This window comes from Balaenoptera borealis, assembly GCF_965194805.1.
Source record: "Balaenoptera borealis genome assembly, chromosome: 3".
Taxonomy (NCBI): Eukaryota; Metazoa; Chordata; class Mammalia; order Artiodactyla; family Balaenopteridae; genus Balaenoptera; species Balaenoptera borealis.
Genome location: NC_138866.1, coordinates 86,883,547 through 86,906,187, shown reverse-complemented (window position 1 = coordinate 86,906,187; position 22,641 = coordinate 86,883,547). Strand labels below are relative to the sequence as shown.

Genomic DNA, 22,641 nt, shown 5'->3' with positions numbered 1-22,641 from the left:
GATTCTAAGAGTCTGACTGTAGACAGCCCAGAAATAAACCCCCACATATATGGTCAACAGATTTTCTTTTTTATGGTGCAAGATACTTATTTTTTTTATTGGAGTATAATTGCTTTACTATGTTGTGTTAGTTTCTGCTGTACAATGAAGTGAATCAGCTATATGTATACATATATCCCCTCCCTCTTGGACATCCCTCCCCCCCATCCCACCCATCTATATCATCACAGAGCACCAAGCTGAGCTCCCTGTGCTGTACAGCAGGTTCCCACTAGCTAGCTATTTCACACATGGTAGTGTATTTATGTCATTTGGTCAACTGATTTTTCAATGCTAAGACCATTTAATGGGAAAGAAGAGTCTCTTCAACAAATGCTGCTGAGACAACTAGATAACCACATGCAAAAGAATGAAGTTGGACCCTTACCTTGCACAATACAGGAAGATTAACTCAAATGGATCAAAAACCTAAATTCAAGAGCTAAAACTATAAAACTCTTAGAAGAAAACATAGGGGAAAATCTTCATGACCTTCGATTTGGTAATGGTTTTTTAAATATGACACAAAAAGCACAGGCAACAAAAGAAAAAAATAAAACTATACTTTATCAAAATTTAAAACTTTTGTACATCAAAGGACACTATCAACAGAGTGAAAAGACAACCCACAGAAAGGAGAAAATATTTGCAAATCATATATCTGACAAGGATTTAATATCAAGACTACATAAAGAACTCTTACAACTCAACAGAAAACACATCAAAAATGAGCAAAGGACTTGAATAGAGATTTCTCCAAAGAAGATAAAAATGGCCAAGAAACACATGAAAAAATATTAAACATCATTAGTCATTAGAGAAATGCAAATCAAAACCACCAATGGGATACCACCAGGATGGGCTATTATTTAAAAAAAAAAGGGAAGATAACATGTGTTGACAAGGCTATGGAGAAACTGGAACCCCTGTGCATTGCTGGTGGGAGTGTAAAATGGTGCAGCCACTGTGGAAAACAGTTTGGTGCTTTCTCAAAAAGTTAAACATAGAATTACCATATGACCCAGCGTTTCACTCCTAGGTACATACCCAAAAGAACAGAAAACAGAGATTCAGACAGACTTATACACCAGTGTTCAAAGAAGTATTATTCACAATAGCTAAAAGGTGGAAACAACTCAAGTGTCTATCAACAGAAGGATGGAAAACAGAATGTGGTATATACATACAATGGAATGTTATTCAATCGTAAAGAGGAATGAAGCTCTGATACATGCTACAACATAGATAAACCTTGAAAACATTATGCTAAGTGCAATAAGCCATACACAAAGGACAAATGTGGTATGATTCCATTTATATGAAGTATCCAGAATAGACAAATTCATAGAGACAAAAAGTAAAATAGAGGTTACCAGGGGCTGGGAGAGGGGGGCAGTTATTGCTTAATGGGTACAGAGTTTCTCCTTGGGATGGTGAAAAAGTTCTGGAAATAGATAGTGGTGATGATTATACAATGTTGTGAATGCCACTAAACTGTAAACTTAAAAATGGTTAAAACAGTAAATTTTATGTTACATAAATTTTACCACAATAAAAAAATTAATAATAAAGAGTCTGGCCCTGAACAGCTTTATCTGCAGCCACAAATTCCCTTCCTTCTCACCAACATGTACCTTGCATTCCACTCTCCTATTGAACTGCTTGACCTGTGAAGGTACAACATACTTTCAAGCTTTCCTGGCTTCATTTATGTTCCTTCTGTCCTTACCCCTTTCTAAGTTCGGTGAACTACTCTTCATCCATTAGGATTCATCTTCAGTGAATCCTTTCTTTCCTGACTTCCTGAAGCAGTTAATCAATTGTTCCTTAATACTTTCAAATCCCTTTGTAAACAGTTCTACTGTGGCATTTAATCATGCATTACGAATTATTTCTCTATGTGTATCTCCCCCATTAGATAAAGTTCCTTGAGGACTAGTAATTTTTTTTAATATTCTTTTTTTTTAAATTGAAGTATAGCTGATTTACATATCCACTATTGAGGACTAGTATTGAATCTTATTTTTCTATCCCTAGCACCTAGCACATGGTAAATACTCAACTTTCCCATATAAATGACTTATGCATATAATGTGCTTTGAAAAATCACAAAGCACTATATCAGGAAAAGGACTTATTTTCATTTTACCCTTTGTGAATTTATTTTAAGTTAGTTTCCAGTTTATGCAACAAGTCCCTGATGATATGCAGTATATAAGACTACTCAATTTTTTCATTATGCACCCATTAGGTCTTCTTCTCTTCATATAAATGCTAAATTGAACCAGGAGAATACTTTTGAGTTTCTAAATGAACAAAATACTAATCTAGATGTACTATCATATGTTTCAAAAAAAGGATACATTCTATGTATGCCAGAAAGATAATGAGTTGATAATGAGTGCCTTTACATCAGAATATTTTGATTATGTCTTCCAGAAAAGTAGTGTAATCAGATATGTGGATAATATCCATGATAGCCCCAGCACATATTTACGCATGCTTTAAGAGCCAGTGCAGGGGCTTCCCTGGTTGCGCAGTGGTTAAGAATCCGCCTGCCAATGCAGGGGACACAGGTTCAAGCCCTGGTCCAGGAAGATTCCACATGCTGCTGGCTCCACACCTAAATGCCATTAACACTCCCCAGTCAGTACTAACAAAAATGCCTCCTGAGGCTGGTATTGCCCAAGTTAAGAAATTATACTGTGCTTACCTGAAGACTCCATTATCTCTCATCTGTACTACTAAAAAAAATTCTTTAATAAAAATCTTTTATTTATTTTCCCTACATCTACTTTTTCTCCCTTCTAGTCAATTCTCTATTCTGCAGCCAGAGTAGAGTTTTAAGCTCAATTTGCTCAAGTAATTCTCTACTTAAAATCCTTCAGTGTTTCTGATCTTAGGAGAAAGCATTTAGTCTTTTGCCATTAAATATAATGTTAGCTGTGGGGTTTTGATAGACATCCCTGATGAATATGAGGAAGTTTCCTTCTATTCCTATTCTGCTGAGAGTTTTTATCATGAATGAGTGTTAAATTTTGTTAAATGCTCTCTCTGCAAGGATATCCAATCCTACTTCTATTTAACATTGTACTGGAGGTCCTAGCCAGTACAATAAGGCAAGGAAAAATAAAATAAAAAGCATCCAACTGGAAAGGGGGAAAAAACTGTCTTTATTTGCAGATGACATGATCCTGTCCAGAAATAATTTTAAAGTATCTACCAAAAACCTACTACTAATGAGTTCTAATGGCTTTTTGTAGAATCCTTAGATTCCATTAGTGCTAGAACTAATAAGTTCTAGTGCAAGGAAATGACCAATATATAAAAATTAATAGCACTTCTATACACCTGCAAAGAAGAAGTGGAAAATGGAATAAAAGACACAATTCCATTTTTGATAGCATCAAATACATGAAATACTTGGGGATAAACATAATAAAATATGTGAGTCTAGAACACTGAAAATTATAAAATGTTGCTGCAAGAATTTAAAGAAGATGTAAACATAGATATACCACGTTCATGGATTGGAAGATTCAATATGGTTAAGATTCAGTTCACTCCAAATTGATTTATAGACTTATTATGGGTTGAGTTGTATCCCCCAAAAGATATGTTTGAGTCCTAACCCCCCCCCAATACCTGTGAATGTGACCTTACTTAGAAATAGCGTCACTGCAGATGTAATCAAGTTAAAATGAAGTCACACTGGATTAGGGTAGGCCTTAATCCACCATGACCAGTATCCTTATTAGAAAAGAAAACAGAATTAGGGAAGAGAACACCATGTGTAGAGACAAAGACACACAGACGTGTTGGGAAGACAGCCATGGAAGATGGAAACAGAGACTGAAGTTATGCTGCCATAAGCCAAAGAACGCTTGCAGTTATCAGAAGCTAGAAGAATCTTCTCCTAGAGGCTCCAGTGACAGCACAGCCCTGCCAACACCTTAATTTTGGACTTCTACTCTCCAAAACTGTGAGATAATAAATTTCTATTATTTTAAGCCATCCAGTTTGTGGTGCTTTGTTACCGCAGCCCTAGGCAACTAATACACATAGTGAATACTCAAAAGTTATCTGATTTGTTGGCAAGATAATTACTCTTATATAATAATATATAATTTTATATATTTTAAAACAATACAGATATAGATACATAATGTGTGGCAATATAGTTTATTGGAAAGGACTTTGGGAATCAAACAGACCTTTGAGTTTAGAATTCTGCCATTCTCTCACCTGCCTGTTTCTTCAACCATAAAATGAGAAGGATTAATGGAAATACATAAAAGCCTGTCCAGTACAGATTGTTTTTTTTTTAAATAAATTTATTTTTGGTTGCATTGGGTCTTTGTTGCTGTGCACAGGCTTTCTCTAGTTGCGGAGAGCGGGGGCTACTCTTCATTGCGGTGCGCGGGCTTCTCATTGTGGTGGCTTTTCTTGTTGCAGAGCACGGGCTCTAGGCACGCGGGCTTCAGTAGTTGTGGCGCACAGGCTTAGTTGCTCCACAGCATGTGGGATCTCCCCAGACCAGGGCTCGAACCCATGTCCCCTGCATTGGCAGGCGGATTCTTAACCACTGCGCCACCAGGGAAGCCCTCTAGTACAGATTTTGACATTTAATAATGTTAGTTCCTTTATTTCCTGGGTGCATTGGTATAGTTAATCTTGAAGAAATTGGTCTTTTTTTTTTTTTTTTTTGGCCACACCACGCAGCTTGCAGGATCTTAGTTCCCCAACCAGGGGTGGAACCCGTGCCCCCTTCAGTGGAAGCATGTTGCCCTAACCACTGGACTGCCAGGGAATTCCCTGGTCTTGTATTAAAACCCTAATATATTAACTGACAAAAATATATTGATAACATAATGTACTCTGTACTACAAAGTTCTTAGAAACATGTCCCCGCTTTTCTTTTTTTTGGCTTCCTTTCTTATTTCCATATTTCTCTGCCTTTTCTTGTTCCCATGATAAGGGTCAGAGTAATCCCAGGAGGTTTCATGTAGATCATAAAACTAACTCATTCTTGAAAAATGTTGGCTAGGATTCAGTTATGCAGAGAAAACCTAAAAGAACATTCAAGGAGATTCCTTCCACCCACTGCATAGAGGAAAGAAACAATTCATATTCTATAATGTGGCAATGTAGTATATGTCCTCTGAAGCAACAGGGAGTATTTGTTTAACTGTGACTTCATAAAGCAAAAACTGTTTTTTGTGAATGAAGACCTAAGGTTTCCACATTTTGGCTTCTTACTTGGAAGAGAATTAACGCTCCCTTTGACTAAAGTTTTTGTCCATCTTGGCACAGGCAAGGCATGCAGTAATTTTAGTTTCTCACAGTGCTTCAATTTTCTCTTTCTGATTCTTAAAACTTTATCTAACTTTCTTGCTTTATTTTTTCCTGGCCAGGTAGCTCCCTTTGAACAATGTTTCCTCAGAGATTTTGATCAGTTGCCTTCCATGTCCCACTCTTCCTCTCTGCCAAACTATGTCCTTCCCCTAAGGATGACTTCAAAACTTATCTCTAGGAAGACTTTTCTATTTAATATGAAATAATTTATTTTCTCTTTACAATTTCAAACCTACATATCTAATTTAAGTCAACTTGGGACAAAAATTCTTCTCATTTGATGATTAACAAAGGCCTAATCCACTAACATTTTCCACTCTTAAACTTCACTATCTTTAGCACTTTGTACAGTTGATCTCTCCGGTCCCTCCTTCTTGAAACTTTTCTCCTTAGCTTCAATAACACCCATTTCCTCTCATCTGATCCCTCTCCCACTCAATGTTTATATACCCTGTGCTTCCATTTTTAACCCCAATTTCATTTCTTTATTCATCAGATATGTTTGAGCCTCTATTTGGGGTCAGTTCCTATGCTACATGCTGTGGATACAGCAGTGACCAAGTGAATGAGACAGATACAGTATACCTATGGAGTTTACAATCCAGCAGGGAATATGAGGGGAGGTCCTAACATCGCTTAAGGGGTTGGGGAAGACATTTCTGAGAAAGAGAGTTTTAGTTGAGTCCTAAAAATGATTAGGCTTTAGTGAGGTAAAGAATTAGTGAGAGGTTTGAAGGAATAAGGAGCTTGGGAGAGATGAGAAGAGGGTTCTGAGTGTAGGGCACTATGTTTCAAAGCACAGAATAGGGAAAAGCATGGAAAGTTTGAGGATCTGAAAATTCAGTATGTGGTGTGGAGGGAGCTAAAAGAATAATAATATTTGATACTGGACTTCAAGGCTGAAGTCATACTGTGAAAATATTTGTGAGCTATGTTAAGGGCAATAGGAAGCCATTGATTGGCTTGCCCACAGTTCTACTGCATGTGTTAATTTTTATTTTTTAACAACTTAGTTATTGTATAATTTACATACAATAGACTGCATTTATTTAAAGTATGCAGTTTGATGGCTTTTGATAACTTTATACATCTGTGTAACCACCACTACAATCAAGATATAGCACATTTTTACCACCCCCTCAAAGTTTCCTCTTGCCCCTTTGTCTTCCCTCCCTCCACCTCTGGCCTAAAGCAACAACTGTTCTATTTTCTACTATTATGGATTAGTTTGCTTTTTCTACACAATTATATAAATGGAATCACAAGTACGTACTCTTTTACATTGGTCTTCTTTCACCCAGCATAATGTTTTGAGATTCATCTATGTTGCTGAGTGTATCAATAATTCATTCCTTTTTATTGTTGAGTAATATTCTGCTGTATGAATTTATCACAATTTGTTTATCCATTCACCTGCTGATGAACATTTGGGTTTTTCCAGTTTTTGGTTTTTGTGAATATAGCGACTATGGGTATTTGTGTATAAGTCTTTGTGTGGTCATGTTTTCATTTCTCTTCGGCAAATACCTAGGAGTGAAATGGCTGGGTCATATTTATAACATAAATACTTAACTTTAAAGTTATATTTAACTTTATAAGAAACTGCTAAGTAGTTTGCTAAAGTGGTTGCACCATTTTATACTCCCACCAGCAGTACATGAGAGTTGTAGCTACTCTACGTCCACACTAACACTTGGTATTGTCAGTCTTTTTGTATTAGTCATTTTAATGGGTATGTAGTGGTGTCTCATTGCAGCTTTAATTTGCATTTTCTTGATGACTAATTTTATTGAGCATCTTTTCATGTGCTTATTTGCTATTCATAAATCTTTGATGAAACGTCTGTTCAAATTTCTTCTCATTTTAAAAAATTGGGTTGTCTTATTATTGAGTTGTAAAGGCTTTTTATATACTCTGGTACAATTTTTTTCTTCCAGTTTTAGTGAGATATAATTGACATACAGCACTGTATAAGTTTAAGGTATACAGCATGATTTGACTTACATACATCATGAAGTGATTATCACAATAAGTTAGTGAGTATCCATCATCTCATATAGATATAAAATGAAAGAAATAGAAAAAAAATTTTTTTTGTGATGAGAACTTAGTATTTACTCTCTTAACAATGTTCATATATATAACATAGAGCAGTGTTACTGATATTTATCATGTTATACATTACATCCCTAGTACATATTTATATTATACCTGGAAGTTAATTTTGATCTTTTGACCACCTTCATCCAATTTCCCCTCTCCCCACCCCCTCCCTCTGGTAACCACAAATCTGATCTCTTTTACTATGAGTTTGTTTGCTTGTTTTTGAAGTATAAATGACCTACAACACTATGTTAGCTCCTGTTGCACAACATAGTGATGTGGCATTTCTATACATTTCAAAATGATCACCACAATAAGGCTACTTAGAATATGTCACCATACAAAGATAACACATAGTTATTTACTATATTCTTCTCACTGTACATAGCAATCTATATCTATGTATAGATATGATTATTTTAAGTTACTGATCTCTTAAGTTCAAACACATTTTAACAACCCAGCATTTTTACTCCCTGCCCCCAACATTCACTGGTTTTGACATCATATTGTACATCTCTTTCTTTTGTGTATCCCTTAAACTGCTTATTACATATATGTATGATTTTACTACTTTTGTCTTTTTTTTTTTTAATTTATTTATATATTTATTTATGGCTGTGTTGGGTCCCCGTTTCTGTGCAAGGGCCCTCCCCAGTTGCGGCAAGCGGGGGCCACTCCTCATCGCAGTGCGCGGGCCTCTCACTATCGCGGCCCCTCCTGTTGCAGAGCACAGGCTCCAGACGCGCAGGCTCAGCAATTGTGGCCCACGGGCCCAGCTGTTCCGCGGCACGCGGGATCCTCCCAGACCAGGGCTCGAACACGTGTCCCCCGCATTGGCAGGCAGACCCTCAACCACTGCGCCACCAGGGAAGCCCTCTACTTTTGTCTTTTAACCTTCCTACTAGCTTCATACATGACTGATTTACTACCATTATGGTATATTTGCCTTTATAAAAAGACTTCTTCTTTTGTAATTTTCAGGTTTCTAGTGGTGGTCTTTTTTCACTTAGAAAAGTCCCTTTAACACTTTTCTGTAAAGCTAGTTTGGTGGTACTGAACTCTTCAAGGTTTCTTCTTGTCTGTAAAACTTCTGATCTCTTCATCAAATCTGAATGAAAGCCTTGCCAGAGAGAGTATTCTTGGTTGTACGTCTTTCCCTTTCATCACTTTAAATACATCGTGCCACTGCCTTCTGGCCTGCAGAGTTTCTGCTGAAAAGTCAGCTCTTATGGGAGTTCCCTTGTATATAACTTGTTGCTTTTCCCCTGTTGCTTTTATTTTATTTTTTAACATCTTTACTGGAGTATAATTGCTTTACAACGGTGTGATAGTTTCTGCTTTATAACAAAGTGAATCAGTTATACATATACATATATCCCCATATCTCTTCCCTCTTGCATCTCCATCCCTCCCACCCTTCCTATCCCACCCCTCTAGGTGGTCACAAAGCACCGAGGTGATCTCCCTGTGCTATGTGGCTGCCTCCCACTAGCTATCGGTTTTACATTTGGTAGTGTATGTCCATGCCACTCTCTCACTTTGTCCCAGCTTACCCTTCCCTCTCCCCGTGTCCTCAAGTCCATCCTCTAGTAGGTCTGCGTCTTTATTCTCGTCCTGCCCCTAGGTTCTTCATGACCTTTTTTTTTTTTAGCATCTTTATTGGAGTATAATTGCTTTACAATGTTGTGTCAGTTTCTGCTGTACAACAAAGTGAATCAGCTATACGTAAACATATATCCCCATATCCCCGCCCTCTTTTTTTTTTTATTCTTTTTTTTTAACATCTTTATTGGAGTATAATTGCTTTACAATGGTGTGTTAGTTTCTGCTGTACAACAAAGTGAATCAGCTATACATATACATATATCCCCATATCTCCTCCCTCTTGCATCTCCCTCCCACCCTCCCTACCCTACCCCTTTAGGTGGTCACAAAGCATCGAGCTGATCTCCCTGTGCTATGCAGCTGCTTCCCACTAGCTATCTATTTTACATTTAGCAGTGTATATATGTCACTGCTACTCTCTCACTTCGTCCCATCTTATCCTTCCCCCCACCCCGTGTCCTCAAGTCCATTCTCTATGTCTGCGTCTTCATTCCTGCCCTGCCCCTAGGTTCATCAGAACCATTTTTTTTTAGATCCCATATATGTGCGTTAGCATACGGTATTTGTTTTTCTCTTTCTGACTTATTTCACTCCGTATGACAGACTCTAGGTCCATCCACCTCACTACAAATAACTCAATTTTGTTTCTTTTTATGTCTGAGTAATATTCCACTGTATATATGTGCCACATCTTCTTTATCCATTCATCTGTCGATGGACATTTAGGTTGCTTCCATGCCCTGGCTATTGTAAATAGTGCTGCAATGAATATTGAACCACTGATCTTTTTATTCTCTCTGTAGTCTTGCCTTTTTTAGAATATCATATGGTGGAATCATATAGTATGCATCCTTTACAGATTGGCTTCTTTCACTTAGTAATGTGCATTTAAGTTTCATTTCTTTTTAATTGATTAATATTCTTCCATTGTCTAAATGTACCACAGTTTATTTATCCATTTACCTACTTAAGGACATCTTGTTTGCTTCCAAGTTGTGGCAATTATGAGTGAAATGATATAAACGTATGTGTGCAGGTTTTTGTCTGGGCATAAGTTTTCAACTCCTCTTGGTAAATAGCAAGGAACACGATTGCTGGGATGGTACGATGGTACAAATATAAGAAACCTCCAAACTGTCTTCCAAAGTATCTGTACCATTTTGGATTTCTAGCAGCAATGAATGAGAGTTCCTGTTGCTCCATGTCCTCACCAGCATTTGGTGTTATCAGTGTTCCAGATTTTGGCCATTCTAATAGGTAGGTAGTGGTATCTCATTGTTGTTTTAATTTGCGTTTCCTGATGACATGTGATATGGAGCATCTTTTCATATGCTTATTTGTCATCTGTGTATCTTTTTTAGTAAGGTGTCTGTTAAGCTCCTTGGCCCATTTTTAAATTGATAGCTGTGCTTTTTAGAGATGTATCTCTATAGCCCCATACATTGCACTCTTCTACCCATACCCTATGACTTTACTTATATTGAAATTACATGTTGTCTTCTCTCACGCTAGGCCATGAGCTCCTTAAGGGCAGGAACTGTGGCTGATTAATCTTTTTATTTTCAGCATGCCTCCCAGCTCCTGGTATGTCTGGGTGTTCAAGAAAGCTTTGTTGGACAGAACTGAACTCAGGTCAGTTGTGAGGTGTACTGTATCCTTGGTGACATGGGTGGGTGGGGAAGGCTGGAATGTGTGATTACATTTCAACACCAATTCTCTGATGCTGACTGGGTTGATTCAGTTCTGACACTAACTACCCAACTACCCAGAGTTAACACAGTCCCCACAAGTTAAGGACACAGTCCCACAGGATTACCCCTTCCCATATCAGACCCCAGCCACAATTTTCAGGTATCTCCAAGAAACCCACACTTCTGCCTGGCCGTCTATAAATTGGGGGATTTGCATGACCTCCTCAGGTTCAGAAATTTTTTAGAATACCTCACAGAACTCAAGAAAAGCAGTACACTTGTGATTGCCCTTTTATTATAGAGGATCCAAATGAATAGCCAGATGAAGAGGTACTTAGGGCAACAGGATGGGGGAGAGGAGGGTGCAAGAGCATCCATCCCTGTGGAGTCAGGGTGCCCTCCAGCACATCAGTATACTCATCAATGAGGAACCTCCCCGAACTTCACTGTTCAGAGTTTTTAATTGAGGTTTCACTGCATAAGCATTATTATTTTTTTTAAATTTAATTTAATTTATTTTTTTATATAGCAGGTTCTTATTAGTCATCCATTTTATACACATCAGTGTATACATGTCAATCCCAATCTCCCAATTCATCACCCCCCCACCCCCGCCGCTTTCCCCCCTTGGTGTCCATACGTTTTTTCTCTACATCTGTGTCTCAATTTCTGCCCTGCAAACCGGTTCATCTGTACCATTTTCTAGGTTCCACATATATGTGTTAATATACGATATTTGTTTTTCTCTTTCTGACTTACTTCACTCTGTATGACAGTCTCTAGATGCATCCACGTCTCTACAAATGACCCAATTTCGTTCCTTTTTATGGCTGAGTAATATTCCATTGTATATATGTACCACAACTTCTTTATCCATTCGTCTGTAGATGTGCATTTAGGTTGCTTCCATTACCTGGCTATTGTAAACAGTGCTGCAATGAACATTGGGGTGCATGTGTCTTTTTGAATTATGGTTTTCTCTGGGTATATGCCCAGTAGTGGGATTGCTGGATCATATGGTAATTCTATTTTTAGTTTTTTAAGGAACCTCCATACTGATCTCCATAGTGGCTTTATCAGTTTACATTCCCACCCACAGTGCAAGAGGGTTCCCTTTTCTCCACACCCTCTCCAGCATTTATTGTTTGTAGATTTTTTGATGATGGCCATTCTGACTGGTGTGTCCCTTGCTGCTTTTAATATTCTTTCTTTATCTTTAATTTTTGCCACTTTAATTACAATGTGTTTTGGTGTGGTCCTCATTGGGTTGACCCTGTTTGGGACTCTCTGTGCTTACTGGACCTGGATGTCTGTTTCCTTTCCCAGGTTAGGGAAATTTTCAGCTATAATGTCTTCAATTATGTTTTCTGTCCCCTTCTCTCTCTCTCCTCCTTCTGGGACCCACACAACGTGAATGTTAGTATGCTTGATGTTGTCTCAGAGGTCTCTTAAACTGTCCTCATTTCTTTTTTTTTCTTTTTTCTGTTCGGCTTCAGTAATTTTCACTACTCTGTCTTCCAGCTCACTGATCCATACCTCTGTATCATCTAATCTACTGTTCATTCCTTCCAGTGTATTTTTCATTTCAGTTATTGTATTCTTCATCTGTGTTTGGTTCTTCTTTATATTTTCTAAGTCTTGTTAAAAACTTCAAATATCTGCTCATCCAATCTTCTCCCAAGTTCTTTGAACATCTTTACAATCATTACCTTGAACTCTGTTGGGTAGATTGCCTATCTCCACTTCACTTATCTCTTTTTTTTCACTTATCTCTTCTGGGGTTTTATCTTGTTCCTTCATTTGGAAGATATTCCTCTGTTGCCTCATTTTGCCTAATTTACTGTTTTTATTTCTAAGTATCTGGTAGGTTGGTTTCATTTCCCAACCTCGGAAAAGTGGACTTTTGTAGATGTCCTATGCGTCCCAGCAGCACACTCCCCTCTGGTCACCAGAGCTATATGCTCTAGGGGTGCCCCCTATGTGGGCTACATGGGCCCTTCTGTTGTGGTGGTCTGTCTACTGCAGGCAGTCTGGTAGGTGTAGCTGGCCCCCAGCCCTGTTGGCTACCAGGCTGTGCCTTGTGTGGAGGCTGCTGGCCACTGGTTGGTGAGGCTGGATCACAGGCTACTAGCTGAGGGCCCTGGGGTCCTAGGACTAGTGTTGGCCCACTGGTGGGTGGGGCCAATTCCTGACACAGCTGGCTGCAGGGTCCAGGGTGTCCCAAAGCTGGTGTTGGCCCACTGGTGAGTGGGGCTGGATCCTGGGGTAGCTGGCTAAGGGGTCCAAGGTGGTATCAGCCTGCTGGTGGGTGGGTTTGGGGCCCAGGGGGTCCCGGGGGCTAGTGCTGACTTGCTAGTGGGCTGAGCGGAGTTCCCGGGTCTCTGGTTGTAGGACCTTGGGGGTCTTGGAGTTGGTGTTGCCCTGTTGGTGGGTGGGCTGGGTCCTGGTACAGGAGACTGCCTTGATACAATTCTTCTATCAGATAAATGTATTGTGAATATTTCTTCCAACCCATGACTTGCTTTTTCTTTCTTTCTTTTTTTAAATAGTGCCTTTTGAGGAGGAAAGTTTTTAATTTTGATAATCAAATTTATCTGTTTTTTTCTTTATGGTTCATGCTTTTTGCGCCCTCAAAATCCATGCCTATCCAAAGTCACAAATATTCTCCTGTGTTGTCTTCTATAAGATTTATAGTTTCACCTTTTACGTTTAGGTCCATGATTCATTTCAAGTTAATTTTGTATATGTTGTGAAGCAGCACAGCAGTATACAACACCACCACCCACACCACCACCGTAAAGATATCCAGTTGCTTTAACATCTTTCATTGAAATGTTTCCCCATTAAATTGTCTTGGCACTTTTGCCAAAAATCAATTGACCATATATCTGTGGGTCTATTTCTGCACTCTATTCCGTTCCAGTGATTTATATGCCTATTTTTTTTCAATAATTCCACACTGTCTTGATTACTATATCTTTATAATAAGTCGTGAAATCAGGGAGTATAAGTCCTCCTACTTTGTTCTTTTTAAAATTGTTTTGGCTATTCTAGGTTATTTGCATTTCCATATACATTTTAGAAACAGCTTGTCAGTTTCTACAAAAAAATAAAATAACTTTTAAAAGTCTGCCAGAGTTTTTATTGAATCTTATATTAGTTTTCTACAGCAGGGGTCCCCAACCCCTGGGGCACGGACCATTACTGGTCCACGGCCTGTTAGGAACCAGGCCACACAGCAGGTGAGCAGCAGGCGAGCAAGCGAAGCTTCATCTCCTGCTCCGCATCGCTCACATTACCACCTGAACCATACCCCGCCCCCCGCCCATCTGTGGAAAAACTGTCTTCCACGAATGTGGTCCCTGGTGCCAAAAAGGTTGGGGACCACTGTTCTAGAGCCATTATAACAACGTACCACAAACCCAGTGACTAAAACAACCAAAAATTTTCTCTCACAATTCTGGAGGCTAAAAGTCCAAAATTAAGTTGTCTGTAGGGCCATGCTTTCTATTTGAAGGCCCTAAAGGAGGATCCTTCCTTGCCTCTTTCTTAGCTTCTAGTAGTTGCTGACAATCCTTGGCATTCCTTGACTTATAAATGCATCACTACAATCAAGGCCTCCATCTCCACATGGGCTTCTTCCCTGTATTTCTTTATGTATCCAAATTTCCTCTTCTTATAAGGACACAAGAAATTGGATTAGGGTCCACTCTAATCCAGTGACCCATAACACTTTGTATCAGCTCTAAGGACTATCAAGAACTCATTGGAAAAATTTTTAAATATGGTCCTTCCTCAAGCAACTTAAAATTTTGTTGAGAAGACAAAGTCAACACCTAAGAAACTATTAGTCAAAAATGAAAAACAAAATGAATTAGTGTGGCTCAAACAATAAATGTTACTTGTGTACAAAGAAAAAAAAGCATACTCCAGGTCAGAAGTCCCAGAGGGATTCATGGTCGAAGTACCAAAAGATTAGTATAACAGAGAAACAGAAAAGAGGCAAGAGGTAAGAGTCATTAACAGGAACAAAGGTACAGAAACAGAAATTAACATGACACAGAAAAGCAGGTGGGGGGACAAAGGTAAGCAAAGCAACACGTCTGGAACACAGTTTGGGTCAGGAGACAGTGGGAGACGAAGGTAGATGGAGGCACTCCAAGGAAGACCTTAAAGGTTAGACAGCAGAATTCTGATTTGACACAGTGAGTGATAACAACTACTCTGAAAGTAAGGTTTGAGGAAGATCAGGTTTGCTTAAGGGGGAGAACTAACTGAAAGAAATAGAGTCCAGGGCAAGGAGGCTAGTTAGGAAGCTCCTGCTTCCTTTCCAATCAATTCTCTGTTCTGCAACCAGAGTGATGTTTTTTTAAACTCAATTTGATCAAGTAACTCCTCTGCACCTTCACTGAATATGAGATGCTGAAGGAATCAAAGATGACACCAAAATTTCTAACCTCCATCTTAATAACAGTTGCATGAGCTTTATAAGGACCAAGAAGGTAGGAAAGGGATATATAGTTTGGAGAGGAGGTATGAGTTTTGTATGGCTTATGAATAATTTGAGGTAGCAATTAAACAACAGCTAGAATTTGGCCAGATTATGAGGGGGGAGGCAGAGGCAAAGGCAGGAATTTTCATGTGCAGCATATTAAAGAACTGTACAAGGCTGATCTTCAAATTACAGAGGGATAGGCAGGCTTCAGGGAGTCAGCTGAGACAAGTATGAGAGGAGTTAACTAAGCCTAATTAGAAGTGGACCAGGAAAGGTGGCAGGGGTGGAGTCAGACAACCAGGAGCAAAGGGTGAGGCAGGTTGGCTAGAGCTGGGACGGATCTTAAGCAGGAACCCGGACAGAATCCCATCCTGGAAAGAAGGCAGGACAGGAATAAGGAAGAGGTTGTGGAATAATAATAGCTAACATAACACTTATTAAACATTTCTTTTTTTTACTATGTGGTAGGCATTGTTCTAAGCATTTAAATGAATTTATTCACTTAAACTTCACAAGAGTGAGAGAGCTAAGTATTACTGTCCTTATTTTACAGATGCGGAACCAAGGCACAGAGAAGTTAAGTGATTTGCCCGGGGTTCTACACATAGCAAATGGCAGGCCAGGATTTGAGACCATGGTAATGAACATCTACTCTGTGCCAGGGTTTTTACATATACTTACTTGGTATGTGTATGAGTGTTGTGTACACACACAAACGCAACAATGATTTTTTTGGAAAAAAAAGAGTAATATGTTACCCACCCTCCTTTCTGGCACATGACCTTTCCCCTATTCAAGCAAAGGTACAATATATTACTGCCATCAAGGAGGATTATGGTTGTTAAAGGGAAAAAGAGGTCATTTACTGTTCAGCTTCAAACCTAAAAACTGACTTTTTATTTTCATCTGTAATAAAACAACAGTTTTGGGAAGGTATTTTTCTACATTCTAACAGCTTCTTTTATTTATCAAGAGCTTGACTTGGCCCACCTGGATCACATAACTTTGGTACAAGATACAGGCAGGAAGAATTCAAGTTAGGATAAGAGAAATAACCAACACCTAGGAAAAAGAAGAAAGGGTCTTTCTCACAGAAAGAAGAAAGAAAAAGCAGTGTGTGTGTCACAGATTCCCCCTTGTTATGGGCTGAACTGTATTCCTCCAAAACCCATATACTGAAGTCTCAACGCCCAGTACCTCAGAATGAAACCTATTTGGAAATAAGGTCTTTAAAGAGGTAATTAAGTTAAAATGAGGCCATTAGGGTGGGACCCTAATCCAATACGACTGGTGTCCTTATAAGAAGAGGAAGAGACCCCAGGGATGCAGGAGCACAGAAGGACAACCATGAGATGAAAAAGCAGCAAGAAGGTGGCCATCTGTAAGCCAAGGAGAGAGGCTCCAGAAGAAACCAACCTGCTGGTACTTCAACCTTGGACTTCTAGACTCCATCAGAGTTTATGTTACATCAGAACATAAATTTCTGTTGTTTTTAGCCAACCAGTCCGTGGTATTTTGTACGGCAGCCGTAACCAATAATACACCCCTCTAGGCTGAAACTCCTTAGGGAGGAAGGCAAAAAAATAAGGCAAATGTGGGGGGAATCCCAAGGAAGTGGAGCTTGTTTCTCACTTCCATGAACAATTTCAAGCTCCCTTAAAGAATTTCTGTGTTCTAACAGCCCAGATAACAGATTGAAAATGGCAGGATAGAATAATAAATTAGAAGATGTCCAATGTCACCTTTCCGATTCTTGTGGAGCAGGGATTCCTAGATTCCCAAAGATAGCCTGACAGTTGCAATGAGTACATCTAGCACCTAGACTTTGGTGTCTAATACCATTTTCCAATAAAAGGAACTAGGGCTCCATGGAGAAGGAGTCTAGGACTGGGGCAGGAAGTATACAAGATAAGCCAGAAGCATCTTGTAGTGCCAGAAAGTAGGGGTTTATCACAATGATGGGGTATTATGTCAGAGGGATACAGGAGGCAAATGAAAGAGCTCCCAATGGCCAAAGTTGGAACGATTTGAGCAACAAAATAAAGTAGCATTGGATTATAACCTAAAGTATAAAGTAAATATCCATGAATCCATACTGATATAAATAAATGACTGAATAAATAAGGGAGAGGAGATAAAGGTCCAAGTAATTTGTATGCAGAAGAATTCCAAGTAATTTATATAGATACTCTGCCCTTAAGGAGATAGAACCTAACTCCCAATTCATTAAGTGTTGGCTGCACATAGTAACTTCCTTCCAAAGAGTACGGCATGGAAAAGGAGAAAAAGAGAGTAACTTTACAGTGGAGAAACCTGATAAACACTACCTCAAGCCAGGTGATCAAGGTTAACATCTAGTGATAAGTCATTTTGGGAGATGTTCCCTTGATACGATGAGTATGGCACTTTATCTCTGTGGTCGTCCTCCCCAAAACCATTACCTGAGTCTAATCCTGAGAAAAGCATCAAACAAATCCCACCTGAGGGACATTCTACAAAACACCTGACCAGTGATCCTCAAAACTTTCAATATCATAAAAAACAAAGTCTGAAAAAACTGTCGCAACTAAAAGAAGACTAAAGAGACATGACAACTAAATGTACTGTGGAACCCTGGATGGGATCTTGGAACAGGAAAAGGGCATTAGAGAAAAACTGAGAAAATCAAAATGAAGTATGGACTTCAGTTATTAGTAATGTATCAATAGGGATTCATTAATTATGACAAATGTACCATATTAATGTAAGATGTTAATAACAGGGGAAATTAGGTGTGGGGTATGAGGAAACTGTTTGTACTATCTTTGCAATAATTCCATAGATCTAAAATGGTCTAAAATAACAGTTAAAAAAAAAAAAAGGTAGCCGGAGCAAGGACTGCCTTGCCAACACCCCCTCAAAACACATCATACCTAAGGCAGCTAGCTCATCAGGGCAAAGGGATTTTTGGTGTGGAACATCTATGGAGTGGAGTGGGGAAGGGTATATAGGGAGGTGATGCCGCCATAAGATGCTGGTCTCCAAAAAACTGTGAAGCAAGTACCTAGTCAGGCGTCCAAACACCACTGTTGATACTTAAGATAAAGACCCTTGAGGAACCCCAAAACCACGTGCAGATTTGAGGTCACTGCCCTCATTGCCCTGGGGACATATAAGATTTAACCTCCATCTCAGATACTACGGTGACAATGAGAATATTAACAGTCAGGATACCTTACTTAGGCTGCAACTAAGGAACTCTCAACTTGACTGACTTAAACAATACGGAAATTTTTTTATCTCACATAACGAGTGCCAATATTCTATTGTAACACTCCACTCTGCCATCTTCAGTGCCTCAGCCATTCCTTAGCTAACTCTCCCAGCACTCCGGTTGCCTCAATTTCAGGTATCATGTGCAGAAGCAACAGTATCTGGCAGAAGAGACCATCTCTTCATTTTAAAGAGTACTGCTCAGGTACTTTGTCCCTGAATGTCCCTGAATATGAGTTTGTCTGATGCTTTCTTATGATTAGACTGGAGATTTTTGATTTGGGGTCAGATAACCACAGAGGTGCAAGTATGACTCTTTTAAGGAGCAAGGAAACTTCCCTTCACAACTCACTAGCCAGCCCCTTCCTAAACTAATCACTGGGAATAATGAAATTACCATAATCAGTTTAAACCAATCAGAACTTAGCCCTGAGTCACAGAGAAGAATATATACCAAACAAAGGGGGTATAAATGATTATTGAGGGGGCCAGCACCAGTGTGTACTATAGGTAAAAACCCTGAAAGGCAGAGAGAGCCTTTACTTTAAAGAGACTACATTAATATGATTAAACATTAAAACAAGTCTATTTTAAAATGGAAGACACTTTTAATTGTCAATTTTACTTCAACACTATCACCACCCAAAGGGATTTTAGATCATTTATAGAAAATAAGTCCCTCCTCTCAGCTATTGAGGGAGTAGCAGGAATAAAGGAAACACCTCTGAAAGACAAATTTCATCTATAGTTCATCTAGACCAAGACAACCCTTTCTATTAGCAACTCAAAGCCTCCTCATTAACCCCAGGAACATACACTCACAAGCTATCCAACAAAGATGCTATAGCTAGTTCAAAATATAAAATTGACATGCAAAGAAGAGGTATAGATTTGTGAGCCAGCTGCATAGAATATTAGCCAAACAATAGTTAAGATACCTGGGGCAACATTTCTCAAACTAGTGTGCTTTGCTACATTCTTCTGTACCATGGTAACAAGTAGGCCAAGAAAACAGTAGTCGGTGATCAAATTAACTGATAGAGACTAAGTTAAACAAAATTAAATAGGCTTCTTTACTAATACATTTCTCAGAGCATTTATATGCTAGCAGGCATTATGAATTCCAAGAGGAGGATATACTGCTTATACTATTTAATATTTCCCTCCAAAAAGAAGGTTTTCCTCTTTTCTCCTGACCATCTACAAACAATTTCTAGGACAGCATTCTGTTTAACACCACCTTGAGAAATACTGCTGTAAGGGGAAAGCAAAGGCCCAAGAATAAAGTCCATTACTGTTAGGCTGTTGGAGGGGGAAAAAAAAAATCCAGCCAAGAATATAGTGAAGAAGGCAGGAAGCAAATCTGGAGAGTTCAATAATACAGAAGCGAGAAAGGAGATAGTTTCCAAAAAGCTAGAGACAATCAATTACTGAGAAATTAAATAGAATGAGAATAAAAATGTGTTTTTGGATTTGACCAGGAAAACTGACACCTGTGACCTTCAAGAGAATAGCTTCAGAAAAGAGGAGGAAAGAAGGATGGCATACAGAATTAAAAAAATTAGGATGGGGATGAAAAAAGAAATAGATGAAACATTTATAGACCACCCATAACCGGAGTTCAGCAGTGAAATTTAAAAAGACATTGGTTGATTGGGAGAAGGGAGTATATGGAAGAATAAAAAAATTTTAGAACAGCGAACACCTACATATAGTTGAAGGTAAAAGTGAAAATCTACTGAAAGAAACTGATAATTACAGTCCAGTAGATGGAAGAAATGGAATCCTGAGTATAAATTACTAAAAAAGACTTATCTTTCTTTCCAGATTGGAGAGAATTTGAATAGTATGCCTAACCATTCCAAGACTGAAGACCTTGTTTTAATACTACAAAATTTCATAGATTTTTGCCTATTCCACCCAAGAGAATTTTTCAGTCTATAGAGTTCAGTATGTAGTATGTTTGTAAGTTTGCTGAACTCTTGCTCCTCTCAGAAGCTGTCTATGTTATGGTGAAGGTGTAGGTTACAGAAAAGCACTTACCTAAGGGCTTCAATCTTCATGAAATAAGAAACAAGGTAGAGGTTGGTGACAATAAGGAAGTTGGGAGCTCAGGAGATTTTAATTTATAATGACTTATTACAAATAATTTTAATATACAAAATAAAAACTTGTAATAGGAACACACACAAAAAAAGTGTGAAGACTACCAAAAGAGGGTCCAGAAAGAAAGGCATCTACTTATCCCACCCAGAAATTTACTGTGGTAAATCAACAGAAGTTGCATAGGTCATAAGTTAATAACATAGTTCCCAATATGCTGGTGAGAACAAAGACTATTCAGCGGCGGGTCTAGTTACAGTCTAGCTTTAAACTTTTAAAATTTAAACTTAGTATGGCTTTCCAACACCAACCCTAATAGTTAAGCATACAAAATTTCATTTTTATTTCCTTTCAAGATCAGTGAGGACAATGACATGAGATTCTGTTGCTTAGAACTTATTTCTAGGCTCTACCTTTTCGACTATTTCACTGACCATTCAAACTGAGTACATAATTTTGGATTATCTATGTCCAAGTCACAAGTGGCTCATATATGGCTCCAGAGCCCATCTATCATAACATTTTCATCACAAAAAAGGCAGTAATATCCGACTCTTTGCTTAATACATAGCCCTATAGAGATGTAAGAAAACTCAGACTGCTTTAAAAAACATATGGTGACCACCATAAGTAGAGGAGTTAGAGGAGGCCCCATTCTTTAAATAAATAAATTAATAATAATCAGTGTGCACGGAATAAAGGATAAGGTTAACGCACCAAATCCGGCAGCCTCCAGATTTGTGTATGTGTAAACGTAAGGCGGCCGACCACATAGGCCAGATGATTACTACTGCCAGCTCAGCAGCTGAGCTTGGAGAAGAGGCGGCATCCACACACAGGCCACTCTTGAGAACCAAAACTTAACAGCCAGTTTCATCTGGCAGGGACTGGAAAATGTGGCAGTGATTAAACCGGTTAAAGTCCGACAGAAATAGGGTTGTTAGCGGTAAGGGGAGCCTCCGAGGCTGCAATTCTGGAAGGCATAAGGCAGCCACGGCTGGGCGAACATCCCCACCGCGGAGCTGAAAAAAGCTATGGGGGTTGAGGGGAGAGGGCTCGTCCTTACCTTGTCATCCTCGCATCTTTTCCCCAGGCCCTCCCTGGCCTGCAGCCGGCTGCTGAGCCGGCCGTAATCGGCCTCTTTCTGGTCAATCTGTTTCTTGTGCGAGTCCACCAAGAGCAGGAGGTCCGAATTGCGCTTCTCCAGGCGCCCGCGAGCCACCTCGGTGCGCTGGACCTGGCCCTGCAGCTCGGCCACCTCCTCCTGAAGCAGGACGTGGCGGGAGGAGATGCTCCAGTAGTTGAAGGCGAGGACCGCGATCACCACCAGCAGGACCACCAACACGAAGGAGGGCAGGCGGCCGGCCCGCCTGTTCGCCCCGAAACCCACCATGGGGCCGAACCAGGCTGTACCCCGGTGCCTCGGCGCCGACGCTGCGGGCAGACGCTCAGGCCGAGGTGGCTGAATTGCCTGGGGGACGCAGCCCCAGGGCCGGCTGAAGCCGGAGGCGGGCCGATTCGCCCGCCCGCGAGCCGGAGAAGGGGGCGGGGCCGCAAGCCGCAGGCCCCTCCCCGCCCCCCCCCTCAAATCCTGCCACAGCGCGTTCCGCAGGCGCTGAACTAGACCCCGCAGCAGCTGGGCGGAACCAGGAGAACCCAGCTGCCCGAACCCCAGGTCCAATACTTCAGGGTTAGGGGGCGGGGAAAAGAGGCGGAAGGGGGTGGATTTAACTCTGGCCCCGCCCATTGGCTGGGTCTGGGTCGCCAAGGGGGTCATTTCCTAGTTTCCGCCAACACCCCCTCTTCTCGCGAGAAAGTGGGCTTCTCTCGCTCTTCGCAGTCTTATCTCGCGAGGGTTATCTCTGTACGGAAGAGTGTTGTGATTTTGGCGGTCTGGGTTAGCTCTTGTATACCTGAACCGGAGCCCCTTCGGCTTTTACCTGCTCAAGCCCCTTGACCCACGGTCTAGGGAGTGCCTACCATGCCATGGCCCTC

At 40.0% G+C, this 22,641-nt stretch overlaps 1 protein-coding gene across 2 annotated transcripts in view; it reads right to left on the bottom strand.

Annotated features, from left to right (window-relative positions):
- Nucleotides 1-22,356, bottom strand: part of GOLM2 (golgi membrane protein 2) — a 102,030-nt gene extending 79,674 nt beyond the window's left edge. The window contains exon 1 of one of the 2 annotated variants that reach the window (XM_082388791.1): nt 21,713-22,356. In XM_082388791.1, the coding sequence (XP_082244917.1) occupies nt 21,713-22,039 (327 nt within the window). In that variant the 5' untranslated portion in view covers nt 22,040-22,356. The remainder of the gene's footprint in view (nt 1-21,712) is intronic. The other variant, XM_082388792.1, reaches the window with a different exon arrangement.
- Between the last annotated feature and the right edge of the window lie 285 nt (nt 22,357-22,641).